At 39.9% G+C, this 26543-nt stretch overlaps 2 protein-coding genes across 2 annotated transcripts in view; one reads left to right on the forward strand and one right to left on the reverse strand.

Moving 5' to 3' along the window:
• LOC135559444 (nuclear factor of activated T-cells 5-like) overlaps positions 1-18633 on the reverse strand; it is a 67170-nt gene extending 48537 nt beyond the window's left edge. The window contains exon 1 of the mRNA XM_064993601.1: positions 18325-18633. Within this exon, the coding sequence (XP_064849673.1) occupies positions 18325-18397 (73 nt within the window). The 5' untranslated portion in view covers positions 18398-18633. The remainder of the gene's footprint in view (positions 1-18324) is intronic.
• A 2336-nt stretch (positions 18634-20969) lies between these two features.
• On the forward strand, positions 20970-26389 carry LOC135503634 (26S proteasome non-ATPase regulatory subunit 7). The gene is made up of 7 exons (XM_064921792.1): positions 20970-21150; positions 21618-21709; positions 21803-21895; positions 21997-22094; positions 22246-22326; positions 22597-22688; positions 25663-26389. The coding sequence occupies exons 1-7, from the start codon at positions 21077-21079 to the stop codon at positions 26105-26107; spliced, it is 975 nt and encodes a 324-aa protein (XP_064777864.1). The 5' UTR covers positions 20970-21076; the 3' UTR covers positions 26108-26389.
• The last annotated feature ends 154 nt before the right edge of the window (positions 26390-26543 follow it).

Consider the following 26543-nt stretch of genomic DNA (forward strand, 5'->3'; position numbering starts at 1 on the left):
AGCTGAGGTAAAGTGATAACTAACTACCTGTACTTCAGTGAAAGTGAACCTTATTATGCTTCCAATTACAAGTTATTGAGACTTAAGACTGGTAGCTAAGCTACTTGAATAAAACTTCTTTTTTTTACGACAGGATGTTAGGAGGGAAAAATAAGACAGTCACTCCAAAGGTGCCATTCTTTCTGCCCATACCTCCCTGGGAACTAACAGGTGACAGGAAAAGGGAATGAATACACAGGAAATTGACATTACACAACCGTTATGGTGCACTGGAATGTTTGTCAATTTATACCCCCCTTGAAGTCACAGTGTTGCCGAAGCCCTTGACATACCTCTTGTAAATAATAATTTATCGTTGGGCAAGCTCTCTGACACAGAGCACGTTTGGGTGTGGCAATTGCAGGAGCAGAGAGAGAGGTAGAAGAGGAGAGAGGGAGGGAGTGAAAGCATTAACAAGAATCACAAATCAGGAACAGGACTTTAAATAGCACTAAAGAGCAAGGGGTTATCTGAAAACTACCAGAAAAAGCTTTATTGCCTTTGGTTAAGATTGATGAACAATGCTCATTAGCGGTGGATCCAAATGGGGCAGACATGCCATAAAGTCCACATAAGGAGCCATGCTCTTTGAGGCGGGACTAGCAGAGCTGTAAGCCTACACTGAAACCGGACCTTCTCTTCTCATCTGCCAATGGAAAAGCTCCTGGCAGCTATGATTTAGCCTTCTAAATATTTAACATCTTTGTTGAAATAAAAAAAAGTGTGCATTTCGCTCTGGGTAGAAACATCAGAGGGATCAGAGCTCGGAGACGCTTTCAGGTTTTCACAGAAAGATGTCACAAATCAGTCTCCTACGAGGGAGAGGCACAGCGAGAGCAGAGGGCGCCACAGCCAAACTCCCAGCCTATCCCGTCTCTCACTGGTACAGCACCTGTGGCCAGAGAGAATTGAATAAACCACTAACCTGAGACATCCAGATCTAAAACCTTGCATTATTGCGTCAGATGCTCGATTAGGTTATAGGAGGGGGACGTGTTCGAAAAATTACTAATGACAATAAGAAAATTCTCCACCTCTCTAAAAATAATCTCTCAGACAGTTTTGTGGCAAGTCTATAGGCCAGATATCTCTTCCCTTCTGAAATTTGAAAGATGTGAGGACCTGCTATATCGTGATTTGCCCAAATGACCAGTGATAAAACATGTGTGTACATGTAAGCTCCTCGTAAAGGCCCCTGCATACTAGGTTCGGTTTGCTCCTAGCAGAACTTGGCTAGGCAAAGTGAACATCTGTGCCTCGCATGATCCCTTAAAAAAGCAGCAATATTATTGTTTGTCCCTCTTGAGATGCTGTAGCAACAACATACCCAGTAACACTTCCTCAAAATAATTAGTCTATGATAAATCAAGAAATGTGTAATTCATTTGGACGTTTTTGCAAAGGAGGTCTTAGTTGTGCAATTTCCCATCTAACTGGAGTATTTAAGTAAAACAATTTGCATGAAAATGAGTCTCTCATTCAATGACAACAAACACTATTGAAAAACCCTGTCCCTAGCTCCCACTCCTACTAGGAGTAGTACTGTTGACCAATCACTGACGAAGGGGAGCAGACTTCGGCTACCGAACTTCGACTTGCCTCAAGAAAAATGTTTGTGCGCGTAAATAGATTAATAAATCCCTACCAAACACCAAAACTTGACAGAATTTTGTCATAAAATATTCACAAAATGTTTCGATTTGGAAACATGCAACAGGCTTTAGCCGTCGCATCATACATTCTGTCGACAGCTGCTACTACCAGTTATGTTACGTGCATCTGTCGACAAGAGATTTATCAAATACTAACATGAGAATTAGTCTAACCACCGGAGTTCAACTGTGGGCACAGGGTATCACTGAATACAGCAGGATCTGTCTCTGAGACAAAAGCCAAGGGACAGTGTTGAGACTAGGCATTTGTATCACCCAATTTAAGGCCCTATTTGGTCAGAGACTATGCTGTTAAGTGCATAGGCCTACCTAAAGCCTACATGTATTTCCTTATAGTTACTGGCAGTAGCAGAAATCAAATAGTGCCAAGTTCTGATTTTCAAAGATAAGCTACAACTGGGGAACGTGCAGATAATTTGGCACAAGATTATGATCACTGTATTTGTCGATTGTACAGAAGGTCTAACCAAAATGTGACTTCTGCTTTAGACCAACCCCACCAAAACACACACACAGGTTGGAGCAGGGGTTGCCACACTGGGCGCCTGTGGAGCAGTTGTTGTGTGAGGTTAACTGCCTTGCTCAAGGGGACAACGGCAGGCAATGGCATTTAGGATTAGAGGTCGACCGATTAATCGGAATGGCGATTAATTAGGGCCGATTTCAAGTTTTCATAACAATCGTAAATCGGTATTTTTAGACACCAATTGGGCCGGCAGGGTAGCCTAGTGGTTAGAGCGTTGGACTAGTAACCGAAAGGTTGCAAGTTCAAATCCCGAGCTGACAAGGTACAAATCTGTCGTTCTGCCCCTGAACAGGCAGTTAACCCACTGTTCCTAGGCCGTCATTGAAAATAAGAATTTGTTCTTAACTGACTTGCCTAGTAAAATAAAAGGTAAAAAATAAATAAAATGTAACTAGGCAAGTCAGTTAAGAACACATTATTATTTTCAATGACGGCCTAGGAACGGTGGGTTAACTGCCTCGTTCAGGGGCAGAACGACAGATTTTCACCTAGTCAACTCGGGGATACAATCTTACAGTTAACTAGTCCAGTAAATTAACGACCTGCCTCTCTCTTGTTGCACTCCACAAGGAGACTGTCTGTTACGCGAATGCAGTAAGCCAAGGTAAGTTGCTAGCTAGCATTAAACTTATCTTATGAAAAACAATCAATCATAATCACTAGTTAACTACACATGGTTGATGATATTACTAGATATTATCTAGCGTGTCCTGCGTTGCATATAATCTGACTGAGCATACAAGTATCTAAGTATCTGACTGAGGGGTGGTAGGCAGAAGCAGGATCAAACATTCATTCAAACAGCACTTTCGGGCGTTTTGCCATCTGCTCTTCGTTGTGCGTCAAGCATTGCGCTGTTTATGACTTCAAGCCTATCAACTCCCGAGATGAGGCTGGTGTAACCGAAGTGAAATGGCTAGCTAGTTAGCGTGCGCTAATAGCGCTTCAAACGTCACTCTCTCTGAGCCTGTGGTTGTTTCCCTTGCTCCACATGGGTAACGCTGCTTCGCGGGTTGCTGTTGTCGATGTGTTCCTGGTTCAAGCCCAGGGAGAAGCGTGGAGAGGGACGGAAGCTATACTGTTACACTGGCAATACTAAAGTGCCTATAAGAACATCCAATAGTCAAAGGTATATGAAATACAAATGGTATAGAGGGAAATAGTCCTATAATTCCAATAATAACTACAACCTAAAACTTCTTACCTGGGAATATTGAAGACTCATGTTAAAAGGAACCACCAGCTTTCATATGTTCTCATGTTCTGAGCAAAGAACTTAAAAGTTAGCTTTCTTACATAGCACATATTACACTTTTACTTTCTTCTCCAACACTTTGTTTTTGCATTATTTAAACCAAATTGAACTTGTTTCATTATTTATTTGAGGCTAAATTGAATTTATTGATGTATTATATTAAGTTAAAATAAGTGTTCATTCAGTATTGTTGTAATTGTCATTATTACAAAAATATATACATTTTTTAATTGTCCGATTAAATCAGTATCGGCTTTTTTGGTCCTCCAATAAATGGGTATCGGCGTTGAAAAATCATAATTGGTCGACCTCTACTTAGGATACCAGCATCCATCCAATTGCCTGGCTCACTTTCAGACAATTTTTTCCCCCTTCAGACCCGGGACTCAAACTGGCAACCCTCCGGTAGCTGGCTCGCCTCTCTAACTGCTAGGCTACCAACTGCCCGATGTGTCATTCTTCCTGCACAATTGTGTCATTCTTGAATTGTCCCCAACAGACAAGTGATCTGGGAATCCTTTCAGTAGCTCCTAAAACAGGGTTTCTGAAATACTAGCTCTATGTAATCAATTAAAGTCACATGAGACAAGTCTTGATGTTAACTAAATCACAAATGACATTTAACAGTACTGATAAAAGTCGTGTTTTTAAACTCAATGTGGCGAGGCACTTCATTCACAGCAGTGACTGTGATTGTATTAATACAAACCATGCAACAACAGGGTCTGGTATGTCGATCATTATGGAATACTGATGTTTTGAGAAAGGTAGGCCTTAACCAACTGGCCTTGTTGTATTGCCAACCTCTTGACATGCTTTATAGAGATTGTAGCCCTGCAACTATTGTGGCGTTTGCTCTACGTATTTTTTCACGCTCATCTGAACTAGTATTCCCTTGCCAAATTATGATCAGGGTGCCTATGACACTGGCTACATTGTTCTGCAGTCATTTTAAACCAAAGAAGTACATATTAAAAAATAACATTGATTAATGAAAGCCTCTCAATACCGTCAGAAATCCGTCAATTTGATACGAGAACTAGAGGGATAATAACCACTGCAAGGTGAAATGACAAGTGTTGATGTTACTACCAGTGACTGTTGCTATGGGTGCTAGGAGGTTAAACCGCTCATGCATAGGATGGTTAGAGCCTAAACAAGGTCACAGTAAATACTGGAAGACGTAATGTTTTGACCTGAGGCCTATTACTCCTCTTTACTGAGGTTTGGTTAGTGTTAACCATTAACCCCTGAGAGTTTCTAAAATGAAGTTATGGGGAAAGCAGTGTCGTTACTAGGCACAAGTGGCCGCTTAGGGGGCCCCCAAACAAAAAGGAAGGATGTATTCCTCGTCATGTCAGTTATTGACAGCCAGTCAATAAGCCCATGTCAACTAACAGTTTAGATTGCTAGGTAAATTAGTCTAGCCAGCTAATCTAAACCTTGTAGTTTCTCTCTCTCCACCTCCAAGAGGGGGGGTGGGGCTAAAATATGTTTTGCCCTTCAAGGTGGCGGAGCCCCCCAAACAAATATCGCTTAGGGCCCCCAAAAAGCTAGAAACAGCCCTGCTGTCCAGTTTGCGTCATTAAATGGATTTAAGATCCATCAGTGAAGCCTTAGTGTGCAGCCTGGTTTGACGTAGGCTAGCGTTGAGGGGGAGTGGGCTGTGTGATCAAATGTCATTTCTCAAAACAAGTCTGCTCACTTTTTTGCATACACCGCTGTAATAACCCAGCTAGTGTTGACAGCTCTTGTTAATTTACAACATTATACTCTGAGAGCATAAGAAGCATTTAGGAACCTGTTAAACATGTTGGCCCAAGACATATTTTGAACAATAACATTGGGTGAAAAAAAGTAGGCTTTTGGTCAACTGATCATCTATCAGAAATCGTGCTGTTTTCACATACAGATGAAGGATTTTAATTTGATCACTCTTTTGTTGCTTAGAATTTTCCTGCCTAGCAGGAAATGCAGATTGTGATTTACAGAAATTCACTGAAAACCTGCAATTACACACAGTTATATTAACAGTATTCCACGATTCATGTAACCTTATTTTGACCAACTAATAACCTAACCACCAAGCAAGCAACATAGACTAAACGCTCAAATCCTGTTGCTGCAGTACTAGTTTGCTGCGTCAATACAGATCAAAGTAAGATCCTACACCCGTAACTGTCATCTGTATTGGCTCTTTGAACCAAGTGAAAGAATCACCACTCTCAGCCATGTCAACACAGTGGATGTGAAGCCGACCCATTTCCTTCCATGTTGGTGGTGACATACAGCTTTTAATATCCAGACAAGCACAAAAACAATGAGCTACTCAGAAATAACCAAGCATTTTGGTAACCACTGGATGGATTCACCACAAAGAGCGACCCAGACCCATAACAAAGACTGGAGACTAAGCTATAGTTTGTCATTGAACATACATTTTACCTTAAGTACACAGCAATTTACATGACCACGACTCTTTAAAAATAGTTATGGATTAAGCTAATCCTGGAGAAGAAAATGGACTGAAAAATACCGGCCATATTTCGAAATGTCCAGACCACACGGTAATTTAACTCTCCTACAGTCAGAGTCCTAAAGTAGGCCTCCCTCTGCCTATGACAAATGAAAAAATACCAATGTTTTTGGATACAAAACAATCCATTCATTGATAGTCTGATTCACATCGGCATAGTTGATATACAGTACTAAAACATTTAGCCGAGGTTATGACAATGTTCCTAAAGCAGTAGCCTACACCTATAGACACAAAATCATTCGATGGTTCTTGGAAACCAAATCCAATGGATTTATCTGCGTGTTACTAGACATTGAGACAAGCATCCACTTTGGCAGAAATATACTGTTACCTTACACTTGCCCCCAACTAACCCACTGTAGATCCTTATAGCCTAACTCACTGACACGGATGGCCCTGTAACGGTCCTCTGTGGCCCTTGTACCTAATGTATGGCCCCCAGCTGGCACACTGGTATTATACCCGGCATGACATATAATACCCAGCATGGCTTATTATAACCTGGTCTCTGGCAAAATGATGTTTGAGAGGAAAACACCTTCTGTATGTCTTGTAACAAAACCAGAGAAACAAATTAACTTTCGAGCCTCTCAATACCGTGACTAAAAACACAAGCAACCATCCAGTGAACAAGGAGATTATTTCTTAAGGACATGTCTGAGAAAATAGAACCTAGGCCATTATTCTGCACATCATCATCAGAAGGATACTGGGCATGTTTCAAAGTGTGCCTGGGTAGTAGTGTGAAACTGACACCATCAACTGCTGTGATTAGACTAAATTCAATTGTGTGGAGCAGAAAAAGAGTGGGATAGCTGATTTATTTTAGATTTCGGCTTCTCTCTAAACCCATGATAATCCATAAGGTTAAAAAGAGAGATCACTAATCCATCCTTTCTCTGTGTATGCCATGCCTGCAGATTTGTGGTAGAAGTGCAAGCACAGGTGTGGGACTGAATGTTTGTTCATCAGTTTTAAAAGAGAGATGAGATTGGTATTGTTGTCTCATTGTTCCAATCAGAAAGTCAAACATTTCAAATTATTATCAAGAATCTAATCAAAAACTGGATTAATTTGTTGTCCCTCTGAGGTCTTTGATCTTTCATCATCATAAATATATTAGCATTCAAGGAAATCAAATATTTTTATGCGCATGCCACCAAGTTTGTTTAACATAGCAGAGTCAATATTAATTGAGGGCAAGCACAGGTTTACACACAAAGCAGCCCGCTCCCCTTGTGATGGTTAATGATTGATCCTATGGGCTCTGGTGGGCCAGCTTAGAGACCTAGAGGGCCTCTGCCAAAGGGAGATCTGTCCAGAGTAGGACAAAGATACCAATACTGATGGAAAGCATCACTGTGTAATACACTCATTAAGACAGGGACCAGTCTCTCGAGGCCTGAGCTCTTAAGCTTACCAAAACCACAGGGCTTGTAAATTGGGCCAACGAATTAACTTAACAATGAAGTAAGTGTTCAGGAGTAAAGGTTTCATTGTGTGGCTGGCCATTTCAAATATCTTGCCTTGTAATCTCCCAATTCCATTTCACTTCTAATGGTTGTTATACCTTCTCCTAAAATGCTTGTCACATTGCAAAGTTATCACAATTCTACAACTTGACAAGGCAAATCTTGATAATCTCAATAGAAATCGCATTGGCACTAAGTATCGTGATAGCATATTGTGAGGTCCGTGGCAATTGACAGCCCGAAGACAAGCGAAGTATGCTCTTATCCTATAGTTTCAAATATTCTTAGGTCTATGGTACTGTACCTGGATCACATTACAAAACCCAACTGAGATGTATTAAATGCAACCTCAGCCCTCACTGCCCCTACATCTACATATAGACTATGTGAATTCTGACTAAAAACAGATGTAATAGGAGAGCTGTACTAGAAATAGAAGTGTTTCACCTCTAGGGCATTCTGCCATGTTTTCAGACAGCAGAGACACAGCCATATGCTTGGCTCCATCTCCACAGCCGTGTTTGCAGTGTAATGTGATTCACTGCATCATCAGAGAGCTGCTCCCAGAGGCCCTGGAACTCTCTCTGAGCCGCGGGAAACACCACAATATGATCCGTAAATGACAGAAAAGAAAAGTACAGTATGACGACAACCTCACGCAGCTATGAGATAAACAGCAGCCTGCTCCAACTTCCATGTAAGCTGTGAATGTTTCATGTTTTGATACAACTTCAGCTGCAGACTATGGAACGCCGTTTGGGTCTTAGCGTGTCAAAAAATATACACGTCAAACAACACGATTTGACAATAAAACTATTTGACGATTAAATAAGCATTTCATTTGACACGTCAAATAACACAGTTCTATTACAGAATGTTGTGAGTGCTGAATTTGCACGTGCAAGCCAAGCGCCACCGCGATTATAAATAGCACTGTCAAAGCAGTACAAAAAATAATAAATGCTCGACCGCTACGAGTTAGCACCAATACAACCAACCTGAAAACAATGACCAGTAGAAACTGCAGTAATTTTCACTATTCTTAGCAATGATTTAGGAATCCTTGTGAGTAAGCATTAGATAGGTAGCCACTTGTTGTTCACCTATTGAAACTGAACTTCAGTTCATGAAAATAAATAGCTAGCCAGCTAACGTTATAAGCAGCCTGCTCGCTTCATCTGGCTAGTGAGGCTCGACCTGAACGGGCTGTGTTGTGAAGCTAGCCATAATAAAAAATTAGGTACAATAGTAGAATTGCAGTTTGCCTTCAAAATAAAAGTACCTCTTTGAAAGTGATGCAGAAGTTTACAATTGTTGGAATCATGCCATATTTAAACTAGATAATGTTAAACAAGGTTGGAATGTGAAGCAATGAAATGGGGTATCAGTCTACTCGGTGACACCCACAGAAAACAACTGTTAAGAGTTTACACAAATATTAGCGTTGTAGATCTTATCGCGGGACTGTGAAATCACCTCCCCAGTCAGCCTATTGTGTGTATTGACATTCATATTGCACTGTACAGCTTTACCTAAGGATTGGGGATCAATGAAATTAGGTATCCGTCTACTCAATACCCAATATATTATTTTCCCAACACCCTCCTCTGAGTTATCTGACTCCAAAACATCCACACAGTATTGTTTTTCTTCTGGAATAATGTTTAATACACATAGTAGGTTGACCAGAAATAGCTCAATTCAGTTGTTTCAGAGTCCTGCAATAAGAGCTACGATGCTAATGTTCTCTGCGTGTCACAGAGTAGACTGATACCGATGGATTGTGGATCAATGACATGGGTAATGCTGTACAGTGAAATAAGTATGCCCCCAAAGCAATTCTGAAGTGTAATACATTGTGTGATTTCAACAGATTGTCAAATTAACAAATTGTATTTTGTTGATTTTATATAACAACATTCCAACCTCACAGTTGAAGTGTTCCAATTTGTATCATAGGTACACTTCAACTGTGAGAGACAGAATCTAAAACAAAAATCCAGAAAATCACATTGCATGATTTTTAAGTAAGTAATTTGCATTTTATTGCATGACATAAGTATTTGATACATCATAAAAGCAGAACTTATTATTTGATACAGGAACCTTTGTTTGCAATTACAGAGATCATACGTCTCTTGTAGTTCTTGACCAGGTTTGCACACACTGCAGCAGGGATTTTGGCCCACTCCTCCATACAGACCTTCTCCAGATCCTTCAGGTTTTGGGGCTGTCGCTGGGCAATACGGACTTTCAGCTCCCTCAAAAGATTTTATATTGGGTTCAGGTCTGGAGACTGGCTTCTTACGGAGCCACTTAGTTTCCCTGGCTGTGTGTTGTTTTGGGTTGTTGTCATGCTGGAAGACCCAGCTAAGACCCATCTTCAATGCTCTTACTGAGGGAAGGAGGTTGTTGGCCAAGATCTCACAATACATTGCCAAACCATCCATCCTCCCCTCAATACGGTGCAGTCGTCCTGTCCCCTTTGCAGAAAAGCATGCCCAAAGAATGATGTTTCCACCTCCATGCTTCACGTTTGGGATGATGTTCTTGGGGTTGTACTCATCCTTCTTCTTCCTCCAAACACAGCGAGTGGAGTTTAGACCAAAAAGCTCTATTTTGGTATCATCAGACCGCATGATCTTCTCCCATTCCTCCTCTGGATCATCCAGATGGTCATTGGCAAACTTCAGACGGGCCTGGACATGCGCTGGCTTGAGCTGGGGAACCTTGCGTGCGCTGCAGTATTTTAATCCATGACGCGTAGTGTGTTACTAATGGTTTTCTTTGAGACTGTGGTCCCAGCTCTCTTCAGGTCATTGACCAGGTCCTGCCGTGTAGTTCTGGGTTGATCCCTCACCTTCCTCATGATCATTGATGCCCCACAAGGTGAGATCTTGCATGGAACCCCAGACCGAGGGTGATTGACCGTCATCTTGAACTTCATCCATTTTCTAATAATTGCACCAACAGTTGTTGCCTTCTCACCAAGCTGCTTGCCTATTGTCCTGTAGCCCATCCCAGCCTTGTGCAGGTCTACAATTCTTTCCCTGATGTCCTTACACAGCTGTCTGGTCTTGGCCATTGTGGAGAGGTTGGAGTCTGTTTGATTGAGTGTGTGGACAGGATTATTTTAAACAGGTAACGAGTTCAAACAGGTGCAGTTAATACAGGTAATGAGTGGAGAACAGGAGGGCTTCTTAAAGAAAAACTAACAGGTCTTTGAGAGACGAAATTCTTACTGGTTGGTAGGTGATCAAATACTTATGTCATGCAATAAAAAGCTAATTAATTACTTTTAAAAAAATCATACAAATTACAGACCTCCACATGCTTTGTAAGTAGGAAAATCTGCAAAATCGGCAGTGTATCAAATACTTGATCTCCCCACTGTAGATACATATATAGATATTTCTGCCAAGACATGCTTTTAAAAGGATAGTCGTTGGCTCAATGACTGAAAGTCTATGGGAACAGGTAGCATGTCATTGCACGAATAGTAACAATGTACCCACCCCCACCTTACCCTTGCCACCACTGCTGAAAACAATCCTAAAGAAAACAACGATCATCCTCTGCCTCTTATCTTGATTGATGGTTCAGAAATCATAGTTGAGGATTGGAGATGAAGAGATTAGTTGTCATACAAGTGGTTTCAGTGTCAATGGGGTCATATCATGCTCTAGTCCAGTGGTTCCCAAACTTTTTATAGTCCCGTACCCCTTCAAACATTCAACCTCCAGCTGCATACCCCCTCTAGCACCAGGGTCAGCGCACTCTCAAATGTTTTTTTTTGACACCATTGTAAGCCTGCCACACATACTATACGATACATTTATTAAACATAAGAATGAGTGTGAGTTTTTATAGGACCAGAGCTCTTATAGGACCAGGGCACAAATAATAATAATCAATAATTTTGCTTTTTTATTTAACCATCTTACATATAAAACCTTATTTGTTCATCGAAAATTGTGAATAACTCACCACAGGTTAATGAGAAGGCTGTCCTTGAAACGATGCACACAACTCTGCCATGTTGGGTTGTATTGGAGAGAGTCTCAGTCTTAAATCCTTTTCCACACACAGTCTGTGCCTGTATTTAGTTTTCATGCTAGTGAGGGCCGAGAATCCACTCTCACATAGGTACGTCATTGCAAAGGGCATCAGTGTCTTAACAGTGTGATTTGCAAAACCAGTAATCTGGCAGTGGCTTGTGTTGCAATTTCGATGAGGCTCTCTTGTTCAGTACTGATACCAACATGAACAGCAGCTACTTTTAGCTACATACAGACCGTTAGTGGAATTCCCACGAGAGAGTAACGGTTAATGTGATTGGATGTTAATTATTTGACTAGGTTACCTGTATTTGACAGTGTGTTGTTATTTTTCTAAACACTAGATGGTTTAATTTTATTTTTGGCAGTGAAACGAGGCTACTCAGACGAGAAAAAAACCTCACCCAAATGTATAGCCCCGTTGGAAAATATAAATGGACTGTTTTTTATATAAATACATTTTAAATGCGATTCACATTTTTATTTGGCGTACCCCCAACGGCATTGAGCGTACCCCAGAATACCTGTTCTAGTCCAGCAAAATGACACATGACATTATGTTATGTCAATGCTTGTAGAACTCAGTAAACAATGAGCATTGAGTAAAAACAGAAACTGGAAACATAGTGTCTCATTTAAATTTGAGTGTTTTCAACCTCTCAAAACGTTTACAGGGCAGCAATTGAGGAATCTCTCTCTCCCTCAAATTCTCTACTTTCCCTTCTTATTACAAAAGTGGATAAACGTCCTCTAAGCCCACACAAAATCTTTTGGATTATGATTATGTAAGGAGCCTGCCTGTCTAGAGAATCATACATGCCCGGTCACTCATTCCACCCTTAAAAGTAGTGACACAGAAAAATAGATAGCCCTGTGAGCCCACTGTAATGATATCCATCTGTAGCTCCTCAAGAAGCAGACTTCCAGTGAAGAAACTAGGCCTAGCCGAATCATTTTCATATTCTGACATGGGGCAGTCCATTACAACCGCAAGTCAGGCCAACTCAAGTTAACACATTTATGAACAAGTCCCTGACATCAGTCAAGAGGATGATTGAGTCATTTCTTCACTCTGCTGGATTTAATGCCACACTAATTAAGGGTGGCTCTTTGACACCCTCTGGGCTTCACTCTGCCACCTCTCCAACACTGCTAGGCCTATGACATTTAGGCTACCCTCAGCAAATTTGAGCCACAGAAACAATCTGATCGTTTGTGCAGAGATTACTCTGGGCATGCAGCCTCTGTGTGGTCACTGCCAGCAGCCAGCCAGGTAGAGGATTAACAGCACGGTCAGACAGAAAGTCAACACAGACCTTTATACTTTAGGTTAGCCAGATTATTGTGAATTCAGTTGAAAAACAGAGTCAAAGTCTTATGGATACCTTCAGCAAACCACAAACATACCAAAGACACAAGAAAAATATACCCACTGTTTTTCTCCCTTTTCAGTTGAGGGAACATGCCGTTTAAATTCTACAGTATCTGTCTTGGAAAGTAGGCAATGAAGACTGAAGAGTCATCTAAAATGCTAAGGAACTCAGGGCTCAGGTGCAACACTACACCAGCAGAGTCCCTACTTGCCCAACATTGTGATTGAAGTTGAACACTCACATGCACCCTCGGGACTGACTGGATGAAAAATCATGGTAAACCCGAAATTACCATACAGTTGATGAAGATAGCAGGTAAAAAGTTGAATTTCTCTCAGACTAAATTGCACAGAGATTACTGGGGTCCTGTACTTGGAACCAAAGAAGTGTGTATATTTACAAACAGAATATACAGCTGAAGTCAGAAAATAAAATCCAGAAAATTATGTCATAGCTTTAGAAGCTTCTGATAGGCTAATTTACATTATTTGAGTCAATTGCAGGTGTACCTGTAGATGTATTTCAAGGCCTACCTTCAAACTCAGTCCCTTTTTGCTTGACATCATGGGAAAATCTAAAGAAACCCGCCAAGACCTCAGAAACAAAATTGTAGACCTCCACAAGTCTGGTTCATCCTTGGGAGCAATTTCCAAACACCTGATGGTACAACGTTCATCTGTACAAACAATACTACGCAAGTATAAACACCATGGGACCACGCAGCCGTCAAACCACTCAGGAAGGAGACGCGTTCTGTCTCCTAGAGATGAACGTACTTTGGTGAGAAAAGTGCAAATCAATCCCAGAACAACAGCAAAGGACCTTGTGAAGATGCTGGACGAAACAGGTACAAAAGTGTCTATATCCACAGTAAAACGAGTCCTATATCGACAGAACCTGAAAGGCCGCTCAGCAAGGAAGAAGCCACAGCTCCAAAACCGCCATAAAAAGCCAGACTACGATTTGTAACTGCACATGGGGACAATGATTGTACTTTCTGGAGAAATGTCCTCTGGTCTGATGAAACAAAAATAGAACTGTTTGGCCATAATGACTAGAGGTCGAGCGATTATGATTTTTATGATTTTTCAACGCCGATACCGATTATTGCAGGACCAAAAAAAAGCCGATACTGATTAATCGGCCGTTTTTTTAAATGTATTTGTAATAATGGCAATTACAACAATACTGAATGAACACTTATTTTAACTTAATATAATACATCAATAAAATAAATTTAGCCTCAAATAAATAATGAAACATGTTCAATTTTGTTTAAATAATGCAAAAACAAAGTGTTGGAGAAGAAAGTAAAAGTGCAATATGTGCCATGTAAGAAAGCTAACGTTTAAGTTCCTTGCTCAGAACATGAGAACATATGAAAGCTGGTGGTTCCTTTTAACATGAGTCTTCAATATTCCCAGGTAAGATGTTTTAGGTTGTAGTTATTATAGGAATTATAGGACTATTTCTCTCTATACGATTTTGACTATTGGATGTTCTTTTAGGCACTTTAGTATTGCCAGTGTAACAGTATAGCTTCCGTCCCTCTCCTCGCCGCTACCTGGGCTCAAACCAGGAACACATCGACAACAGCCACACTCGAAGCAACGTTATCCATGCAGAGCAAGGGGAACAACTACTCCAAGTCTCAGAGCGAGTGACGTTTGAAACGCTATTAGCGTGCACCCCGCTAACTAGCTAGCCATTTCACATCGGTTACACCAGCCTAATCTCGGGAGTTGATAGGCTAGAAGTCATAAACTGCGCAATGCTTGAAGCATTGTGAAGAGCTGCTGGCAAAATGCACGAAAGTGCTGTTTGAATGAATGCTTATGAGCCAGCTGGTGCCTACCATCGCTCAGTCAGACTGCTCTAACAAATCATAGACTTAATAACATAATAATTTACTTTTTTTTTTAATCTGGAAAATTAGTTCCCAATGAGCCAGGCGGCCCAAATTGTTGCATATACCCTGACTCTGCGTGCAATGAACGCAAGAGAAGTGACACAATTTCACCTGATTAATATTGCTTGCTAACCTTTCTTTTAGCTAAATATGCAGGTTTAAAAATATATACTTCTGTGTATTGATTTCAAGAAAGGCACTGATATTTATGGGTAGGTACACATTGGAGCAACAACAGTCCTTTTTCGCAAATGCGCACCACATCGATTATATGCAACGCAGGACACGCTTGATAAACTAGTAATATCATCAACCATGTGTAGTTATAACTAGTGATTATGATTGATTAATTGTTTTTTTTATAAGTTTAATGCTAGCTAGCAACTTACCTTGGCTTCTTACTGCATTCGCTTAACAGGCAAGCTCATCATGAGGCAGGTGGTTAGAGCGTTGGACTAGTTAACCGTAAGGTTGTAAGGTTGCAAGATTGAATCCCTGAGCTGACAAGGTAGAAATCTGTCGTTCTGCCACTGAACAAGGCAGTTAACCCACCGTTCCTAGGCCGTCATTGAAAATAAGAATATGTTCTTAACTGACTTGCCTCGTTAAATAAAGTTGTAAAAAATATATATATATATATATATATATATCTCTATATAGATTTCCGATTGTTATGAAAACTTGAAATCGGCCCTAATTAATCAACCATTCCGATTAGTCGGTCGACCTCTAATAATGACCATCATTATGTTTGCAGGAAAAAGGAGGATGCTTGCAAGCCGAAGAACACCATCCCAACCGTGAAGCACGGGGTGGCAGCATCATGTTGTGTGGGTGCTTTGCTGCAGGAGGGACAGGTGCACTTCATAAAATAAATGGCATCAAGTGGGAGGAAAATCATGTGGATATATTGAAGCAACATCTCAAGACATCAGTCAGGAAGTTAAAGCTTGGTTACAAATGGGTCTTCCAAATGGACAATGACCTTAAGCTTGCTTCCAAAGTTGTGGCAAAATGGCTTAAGGATAACAAAGTCAAGATATTGGAGTGGCCATCACAAAGCCCTGACCTCAATCCTATTGAAGATTTGTGGGCAGAACTGAAAAAGCGTGTGTGAGCAAGGAGGCTTACAAACCTGACTCAGTTATACCAACTCTGTCAGGAGGAATGGGCCAAAATTCACCCAACTTATTGTGGGAAGCTTATGGAAGGCTACCCGAAATGTTTGACCCTAGTTAAACAATTTAAAGGCAATGCTACCAATACTAATTGAGTGTATGTAAACTTCTGAACCGCTGGGAATGTGATGAAAGAAATAAAAGCTGAAATAAATCATTCTCTCTACTATTATTCTGACTTTTCACATTCTTAAAATAATGTGGTGATCCTAACTGACCAAAGACAGGGAATTCTTACTCGGAGTAAATGTCAGGAATTGTGAAAAACCTGAATTGAAATTCGCTAAGGTGTATGTAAACTTTTGACTTCAACTTTATATATCTCTGCAGTACTCAGGAAATTAAAAACATGTTTTCAGGAATGGGTTACAAAAAAGTTCTGATTTTAATAAAGACGACACTTTCTACTTTGTAGGGGATTTGAGGGAGTAAAAAAAGAGACAGGCTAGCCTAAGTCCACTGGCTATTTGAGATGTATTGAGATGTACAATGGACTTTCACTGTGAAATTGGACATGTTTAATACCGTTGTTTGTCAAAGGGCTTATAGATATGTTGTTGAAGTGCTGTATTGAGACATATTGCGAAACCATATGAAAAGAGATTTGGAGGATGAATCAGTGTACCTGGCACTGAGTATTGCCAACATAACATCATACCCTTGGAAAAACAAAAGCCGCTCTGAAACAGTTGTCAATTTGCCACACAAATAGCACATGACCTTTAAGCAAGTACAGTGTGAGATACATCTGAGATACTTAAAGACATCTCAAATTCTACACTTTCACATTTGACTGTGCAGCGACCCACTCCTCTCAGTGACTCTACTCTTTGCTGCAGATCTCGAGCAACCCCAGTTCAGCTCGGCTGTTGCATCAGTCAAGAGGACTGACATGCTGCTGCGGAGACACCCCTAACTGTTCAGCCAACCAGTGCACCCTTGGTTGTTGTTCAGTGGGACTAGGCCATGGTGAATATAATCTATTTGGACCTACAACTACACCATCAAAATAGGGCCTAGGCCTATATTGTACTCTAGTATCTGCCTCTTTTTTAAAGTCATCATCTGACTGATGACTATGTTTAAACATTAAATATTTAAATTACTGCTGGCAGTGTTGGTAAACACTTCCACAGAATGTATTAATGGCTTTCAACATAGGGTATCAACCCTTTTTGTGTTGTGATCTCAATGAGGCAGCCTTTATCCTCTCACAGTCATGATAGCACTAAAAATATGTGTAGGGTATGGGACCATAAACACAAATTACTTTAATAACATCATTACATGTTAAATAAATAAAATAAATAATTTGTGGAGTCATTTACCAGCTGAATAAATAGCCTAGTTGACTTGTGACGAACAACAGTAGCATGTTGACATTGCATCAAGGTAAGCAACTTTTAAAGCTACATTGAATGGTATAAAAATGTAATACTTTCTTACATTCATAAGACTAGCCTATTATTAAGAGGCAACTTTCTATTTTATTTTCTTATATAATCTACACATGGATCTAATACACAACAGATCACTTGGCCAATTCCTACTAATATTTTCTAGACAGCAGGAATGCAAAACATTAGGCTTAGATCTGCTATGCCTGCCAAAGAGGTCCTCACCTTTGTAAGGAGGATAAATAATACACTGGGTCAAAAGGGTAAATGTATCATGTGGCATTGTGCATGACATTGACAGGATTTAAGGCAAAGTATTTCCTTTTTTATATTGCATAATAGTCACATACATATAGGAAACAAACAGGATTAAACTAGCTTTAGTGTTAGAGCAAATACTCTAATTAAAATAAAAACAGATTTACGCGTGACGTTACACTGATGATGCTTTCAAGACAACTGGAAATTTGGAGAGAAAAAAAAACAGGTCAAATCATGACGTCAGTGATCTTCAGGTCGGAAAGACGGCGCTCTTGGAAGATGCCTGGGTTTCTTATTTGGAATTCTGTGATGGATGACCATTCAAACCAATTTTTCCCAGTCAGAGCTCGTTTTTTCCGAGTTCCCAGTTGTCTTGAATGCACTGAAGTCGGCGATTTCAGATTTCCTAGTTATTCTGAACGCGGCATCGGCTTTAGATCTACTGTTTAGATGCAATGCCAAAGCGACGTAGATGGATGCGGAGCGCTGGCGTTCACCTCGACCGGGGCGGCCAAATAAACCAGGGCAGTCGCTCTCACAACACACATGTACGAGAGTAACAGCGTATATCAACGAAAAGAACTAAAACAACACAGACAAGAAAAAAATGAAAGTCTCAGTGTAACATAAAATAGATGTATTACCTTTGGAATATAGGGATTTGGGGGAATTCAGGTCGAGATCCGCGCTGAGTAGGGATATAAAATCAGAGGGCATCGTAATGCCTCTGAAGAGGAGGGGAAATCGGACGCCCTCAGATATGAACGTCGCTGAGCTAGCAAGCTAGAAATAAATATTTCTCTGAGACTGATGGGAAATAAATATACTGATAACAAACAAAAGGCTATTTGGCATATAGACTACGTTTATCTTGAACCAGTGGTTATTAGCCTGTGTAACACGCTTCTTTCTGCCTCCCACGTTCGTGTTTGTCAAATGTGTTCAGTTCGTCTATTTTCTGTTCAGCCCCGCCCCCCCCCCCATGACGCAAACCCGTCAGCTAAGATAAGACAGTTGCCACTGGACAATAATCTGTCACATGATTGTAGGCCTACAACTAGTCTGACATTTGCATAATTGAAAGTGTAATAGCACTAGGCCTACTCAAATAATAAAGGAAAAGTCAATCGGATAATTGTCATTCTTGCATTTGGTGATCTCCCCCAAATGTCAATGTAGTTATAGGATAATGCACAAGCAAATGGTCATGATGAGATTGGTCACAGCTTTTCTTTCTTTCTGGCACAGTGGCTATAAGTCATGCAGGTGCATCCGCTCATCACTTTGGCCATTTCTGACATGTTATGTCATATATGTGATATTATAAGAGTAAACAAATACTGTGGCACTGCAACTCCTACAACTTTCAAAAGTAACAGCATAGCTGTTGGCCGTTGAGGTATGCATTATACTTGCAAAAGGATTTGCAGCTTGTCACCTGTGCTAGTTTATCACACATTAAAGTCCTCAACCTTTTTCCACAGAACCAGTTGTTGGATATTAGAGTATAATGAAAGGATCATGGTTCTATGATATGCATCTCATAAGGCCAAACTATCAGCAGAAATAAGAAGATTTTGATTCAGTGTGAGATACTATTTGATAAACGTTTGAAGGTTTCTATGGATTTGACAGTTACATGTTTTTCACTTATGCCACCTGTTTAAGTATGTTAACTATCAGTTTAAATAAATATACAGACTCTTTTTTTAAATCACTTATAAAACACAATGAGCTTCTTGAGTGGAATGAATAATGATATGCTTATAAATCCTAACAATGGCCAAAAGCAAAGTTAACGCAGCAGCAAGGTAATTGTAGAAACCTGTTTGTTGATTGGGGCATGACTGTAACAATGGGTGTACTGCACTGTACTGTAGATCTTGTGAGTTATGTGAGACTTTTTCGTTATTCACGTCATATGTACCCTTTAGAAAGTTTCCAGGTTTGAAGATAGACATTAAAGTAAAGATGGGAGGATGGCACACTCTGACTTCTGCCAGAACAAATCCCAACATCAAATCAAATTGTATTGGTCGCATGCGCAGAGTACAACACGTGTAGACTTTACAGTTAAATGCTTACTTAGGAGCCCATTCCGAACAATGCAGACCTAATCATAGACCTAATCTCACCACTGCACTCACCACATGCATCCTAAAATAGCCATTCACATGCCATGGTCTACATCTGTGATTGATCATTACTTTCTCAGTGCATTGAGTTAATCAACAGCAAATGTTTTGTCAGTTGTTTCACATTCACAAGTTCATTACTCTTTCTATAAAAAGAAAACAAACTTCAAACGACCTGTGGCCTTAGTGTTTATGACCGTGTCCTTGGGATTTAATGCTTTTATTGGCCCTATGATTTTGCTGATAATAAGGCCTCTCTCACCCTTCCAAATACTTTCTGTTCAGTTCATAAAAAAAAAAATGTTTGACAGGTGGGCTACATGTCAAGTAAAATAGACAGTAGGCCAGAGATAAAATATCTCCCTGCCCAGCTTGTAGCAACCTAACAACCTAAGGATTTATACAGAGGGTTATAAGTAGTTTATAAACTGCTCATTATTCGTTTATAAGGCACTACCCTAACTCCTCCATCACAAGAAGTCTCATCAATCTTTATAGAAAACACCATACAACCAAAATTCTAAATATTATGTGCAGTTAGATAGCACACACAGGGTGAGGCATGTCATGCACACAGCATGTGGCAAATACTACTAACCTTGGATGAGCATGAGGGTAATGAAATTACCAAGGGCTGATTATTATTAACTCTGAAGAAATGCGAGAAGAGAGTTCACTATAAAGTGAAGCCCCAACTCTAAGAGCTACAGCTATAACGATGGAAAATACATTAGGATACAATTCATTGATTGATTTGTCCACCAAGATCCATGTCTGTCTGGTCATCACGAGTAACATTGAAAATAGGTCAAATGTCTAAATTCAAAAGCACTTACATGCTAGAATAAAACTATGACAGGATGGGACAGTGTGTAAGAGTTATTTCTGCATTTTACAGCCCTCTAGTGTTAAAACCAGGGACAGCCCAACCCATGAAGGAATCCATACTAAAAAGCTTGAACTGTAACTTCGCAATGATTCTACACAAAGTATATTCTGGACTCGTTCGAGTAAAAAATAGCCTGACAAATTAATTTAAGATATTTCGCCTAACAATTTTTTTAAAGGGTATTCAAATCTATACAAAATGCACGTTCGAATCCAAACGGAGCATTTTTTTGCGCTGTTTTGATAAATCCATACCTTTGGCTCTTTGGTCACATGACCCTACGCGAAGGATTGTGGGATTGTGGTGCACTGACGGTGGTTGTGGTTCTCTATCGCGAAAAGATTTTCTATTTAATTTAATTCACACATAAACATGCCGGATTTGGCTGTTGAGAAAGTGATTGTCCATCCCTTGGTGCTCCTGAGTGTGGTGGATCATTTTAACAGGTAAATTATTCGAATGAGCTAGACAGTTGTTGATGATTGTTCAAAAATGTGGACTCACTGTTGTTTCCCAAATAACAGTGAAGTTTAGCTAGCTAGCTAACTAACGCAAACGACAAGCTAGCGACAGTAAATTAACTTAGAGCAATCAAGCTAACGATAGCTAACTAGCTGATTCACATCGGAAGACTCCGATTCACCTAAGTTAATGCTATCCAGTATAGCTAGTAGCTAGCTAACGTTAGATACACAGGTTCGCATATTACACAAATGGCAGGTTTTCTCAACGAATAGTGCATCGTTTATGCACTGTACTAGCTATTGTAGCTAGCTAACGTTAACCAGCTTGTAACGCGTTAGCTCCATCCGCGCTCTCTAGTCAGAGATGTCACTGTCACATGTGTGCAACAAAGGCGGTTCAGAAATTCTGTCTGTAGCTAACAGCCTACTCTTGTTCTGTATTTGATCAGAATCGGTAAAGTTGGAAGTCAGAAGAGGGTTGTGGGTGTACTTCTCGGCTCATGGCATAAGAAGGTTCTTGATGTGTCCAACAGCTTTGCAGGTGAGTTTCCTAACCTATTTCTACAACCACGGTCAATTCTTTGATTACACTCTGTTTTTTTTGTTGACCTGGCTGATTCCCCCCTTCTTCCAGTGCCATTTGACGAGGATGACAAGGATGATTCTGTGTGGTTCCTGGACCATGACTATTTGGAGAACATGTACAACATGTTCAAGAAAGTCAATGGTAAGTCTCGAGTTCTTTGTAACTTAGTGTGCATTTTAATAACACTAGATTATATTCTACAATGTGATTTAGTGATTGAACATATATTCCCATTGTTTCAGCAAGGGAAAGAATAGTTGGTTGGTATCACACGGGCCCCAAACTACACAAGAATGACATTGCCATCAATGAACTCGTGAAGCAATATTGTACTAATTCTGTAAGTATAAGTACAACATTTTAGTTGAATTGAATACAAAATGTTGATGTAATTTTTTACTTAGCAATTACATATTACTACTGATGTCACTGATATGAGATAACATATTATGGTACAAAGATTTTAATTTGATTTTTTTGGTTGTTTATAGGTTTTAGTCATCATTGACGTGAAACCGAAAGACCTGGGTCTACCAACGGAGGCCTACATATCTGTGGAGGAAGTGCATGATGTATGTTATTAACACGGGAATTATTGAATGAATGTAAAAGTGGAACTACAATTCTCTATTACCTCTGCAACAAAGTTTTATGCTGCATGTCAGTTTTACATCTACCACTTAGTGAAATCTAAAAATTGTAGGATTAGAAATAATGTCTCTGTACAAATCAAAGTTTATGTTGTGGAGCAATGGATGCCTTTTGAGCTTTAATGTTGAGGAAAACTGCCAAATTCACTTGAGAAGAAGGTCCAATGGTTGTAACATTATTTTTGTTTTTAGGATGGCACTCCAACGTCCAAGACTTTTGAACATGTCACCAGTGAGATTGGTGCTGAAGAAGCAGAGGAAGTGGGAGTGGAGCATTTACTCCGGTAAGTGTTTGTACTTGTCATTTGTCTTGAAGTTCAATATGTAAATGACTGTCGTTCTTGTATTATTGCTCATATTTTTTTCAGACCAGATCTGGGTTCAAATACACGTATATTTAAGTATCTGGTACTGAAAATACTTTTTTTCTCCCTGTTTTGAGTATTTTCAAATACACAGCCCAAAACAAGTACTTTGAATGGTTATTTGTAAAAAAAAAAAAAAAAAAATAATAATAATAATAATAGAAACCATTTTCAAATACTATTTTCAAATACCTGGGTTAAGTGCATGGGTGTGTATTTGAGTCAGTGTATTTTCAAATGCTTTCCAATTGTATTTCTAAATATACTGAACAAAAAAATAATCACAACATGCAACACTTTCAAAGATTTTACTGAGTTACAGTTCATATAAATAAATCAGTCAATTGAAATAAATTCATTAGGCCCTAATCTATGGATTTCACCTAACTGGGAATACAGATCTGTATCTGTTGGTCACAGATAACTTTAAAGTATGGGCATGGATCAGAACGAGTCATTATCTGGTGTGAACACCATTTGCCCGCATGACACATCTCCTTCGCATAGAGTTTATCAGGCTGTTGATTGTGGCCTGTAGAATGTCTTCCCATTCCTCCAGCGAAGTTGCTGGATATTGGTGGGAACTGGAACACGTTGTTATACATGTCAATCCAGAGCATCCCAGAGCATCCCAATCTTGCTCAATGGGTGACATGTCTAGTGAGTATGCAGGTCATGGAAGAACTGGGACATTTTCCTCTTCCAGGAATTGTGTACAGATCCTTGAGACATGGGGCTGTGCATTATCATGCTGAAACATGAGGTGGTGGATGAATGGGCCTAAGGATCTCGACACAGTATCTCTTTGCATTCAAATTGCAATCGATAAATTGCAATTGTGTTCGTTGTCCGTAGCTTATGCCTGCACATTCCATAACCCAACCACCACCATGGGGGACTCTGTTCACAACGTTGACATCAGCTTATGAAACATGGGAGTATAAAATGTTTACATGTTGCGGTTATATTTTTGTTCAGTCTGCACTAAAACATTCAACATTCTTTTCAAATAAAATGTTTCTGGATATGTACAGTACCAGTCAAAAGTTTGGACACACCTACTCATTCAAGTTTATTTTTTTATTTTTTTTATTTTTTTACTATTTTCTACATTGTAGAAAGTAGTGAAGACATCAGAACTATGAAATAACACATGGAATCATGTAGTAAGCAAAAAAGTGTTAATCATATCAAAATATATTTTCAATTTGAGATTCTTCAAAGTAGCTACCCTTTGCCTTGATGACAGCTTTGCACACTCTTGGCATTCTCTAAACCAGATTCATGAGGTAGTCACCTGGAATGCATTTCAATTGACAGGTGTGCCTTGTTAATTTGTGGAATGTATATCCTTAATGCGTTTGAGCCAATCAGTTGTGTTGTGACAATGTAGGGGTGGTATACATAAGATAGCCCCATTTGTAAAAGACCAAGCCCCATTTGTAAAAGACCAAGCCCCATTTGTAAAAGACCAAGCCCCATTTGTAAAAGACCAAGCCCCATTTGTAAAAGACCAAGCCCCATTTGTAAAAGACCAAGCCCCATTTGTAAAAGACCAAGCCCCATTTGTAAAAGACCAAGCCCCATTTGTAAAAGACCAAGTCCATATTAAGTCAAGAAACAGCTCAAATAAGCAAAAAGAAATGACAGTCCATCATTACTTTAAGACATGAAGGTCAGTCAATGTGGAAAATTTCAAGAACTTTGAAAGTTTCTTCAAGTGCAGTCGCAAAAAGTGCTATGATGAAATTGACTCTCATGAGGACCGCCACCTGAAAGGAATACCCAGAGTTACCTCTGCTGCAGAGGATAAATTAATTAGAATTAACTGTACCTCCGATTGCAGCCCAAATAAATGCTTCACAGAGTTCAAGTATCAGACACATCTCAACATCAACTGTTCAGAGGAGACTGTGTGAATCAGCCCTTCATGGTTGAATTGCTGCAAAGGAACCACTACTAAAGGACAACAAAAAGATGAAGACTTGCTTGGGCCAAGAAACACAAGCAATTAGACCGGTGGAATCCTGTCCTTTGGTCTGATGAGTCCAAATGTACGATTTTTGGTTCCAACCGGCGTGTCTTTGTGAGACAGAGTAGGTGAACGGAGGATCTCCGCATGTGTGGTTCACACCGTGAAGTATGGAGGAGGAGGTTTAATGGTGTGGGTGTGCTTTGCTGGTTACATGGTCTGTGATTTATTTAGAATTCAAGGTACACTTAACCAGCATGGCTACCACAGCATTCTGCAACGATACGCCATCCCATCTGGTTTGGCTTAGTGGGACTATCATTTGTTTTATAACGTGACAATGACCCAAAACACACCTCCAGGCTGTGTAAGGGGTATTTGACCAAGGAGAGTGATGGAGTGCTGCATCAGATGACCTGGCCTCCACAATCACCAGACCTCAACCCAATTGAGATGGTTTGGGATGAGTTGGACCGCAGAGTGAAGGAAAAGCAGCCAACAAGTGCTCAGCATATGTGGGAACTCCCTCAAGACTGTTTGAAAAGCATTCCAGGGGAAGCTGGTTGAGAGAATGCCAAAAGTGTGCAAAGTTGTCATCAGGGCAAAGTGTGGCTACTTTGAAGAATCAATTCTATTTTGATTTGATTAACATGTTTTTGGTTATTTCATAGTTTTGATATATTAAAAAAATAAAAATAAATTAAAACATAAAGAAAAACCCTTTGAATGAGTAGGTGTGTCCAAAATGTTGACTGGAACTGTACTTTAAATGTATATGAAAGTAATTGAAAAACTAGTATTTTAATCCAAGTCTGATTCTTACCATAAAAATTTAAGGCCAGTTTTTCCACCAAAAAGGGAAACCGGTTGACTTAAAACATGCAAGTCACTAAAATAAAATGTTTTTGTGTCTCTATCCAGAGACATCAAGGACACAACAGTTGGCACCCTGTCTCAACGCATCACCAACCAGGTGCATGGCCTAAAGGGCCTCAACTGCAAGTTAGTGGATATCAAAGGGTATTTGGACAAAGTTGCCGCAGGTAAGCTGCCCATCAACCACCAGATCATCTACCAGCTGCAGGACGTCTTCAACCTGCTGCCTGACGTCAACCTTCAAGAGTTCATCAAGGCATTTTACCTCAAGACCAATGACCAGATGCTGGTGGTTTACCTGGCTTCACTCATCCGGTCTGTGGTTGCTCTTCACAACCTCATCAACAACAAGGTCGCCAACCGAGATGCAGAGAAGAAGGAAGGCCAGGAAAAAGATGACAGCAAGAAAGAGAAAAAAGAGGACAAGGAAAAAGAGAAGGAGAAAGAGAAGGGAGACACTAAGAAAGATAAGAAGAAGGAGAAGAAATGAGGAAGCAATGGTCATTTCTGACTACAGACTGACTTTGTTTTCGTTCTTCCCACCTGTCAGACACTATCTTGTTGTTGTTAAGGCCCTCTCATTTTCAGAATGGATTAAAAGAGTGAAGGGAATTAGCCATTTGTTTGTCTACTCCACATAAGTCTAATCATTTTTCATTCTTACGCAGCCCATTTGGTTAATGTTGACAAAATACTAGTTTGCTATGGTTTAAAACTATTTTTATTAATTTCACAACAAACATGTTACTAATACAACATTGTAATTATCTTATATCCTGCTCTCCTCCTCATTGTTGTCTCCTCACATGTTACCATAATAACCATACATATGTGCATTTGTGACAGAAAAGTGAGGTAACAGAAGAAGCAGTTGAACAGGTGTTTAGATCACAAAACGGCACAAATAGACTCATTTATGCATGATA

This window comes from Oncorhynchus masou, chromosome 2 (assembly GCF_036934945.1).
Source record: "Oncorhynchus masou masou isolate Uvic2021 chromosome 2, UVic_Omas_1.1, whole genome shotgun sequence".
NCBI lineage: Eukaryota > Metazoa > Chordata > Actinopteri > Salmoniformes > Salmonidae > Oncorhynchus > Oncorhynchus masou.

Bases quoted from the DNA above. Each gene is read 5' to 3' on its own strand.
- LOC135503634 (XM_064921792.1), top strand. From the start codon at position 21,077: ATGCCGGATTTGGCTGTTGAGAAAGTGATTGTCCATCCCTTGGTGCTC. The intron at 22,095-22,245 runs GTAAGTATAAGT...GGTTGTTTATAG, and splicing joins AGCAATATTGTACTAATTCT to GTTTTAGTCATCATTGACGT. The intron at 22,689-25,662 runs GTAAGTGTTTGT...GTCTCTATCCAG, and splicing joins GGAGTGGAGCATTTACTCCG to AGACATCAAGGACACAACAG.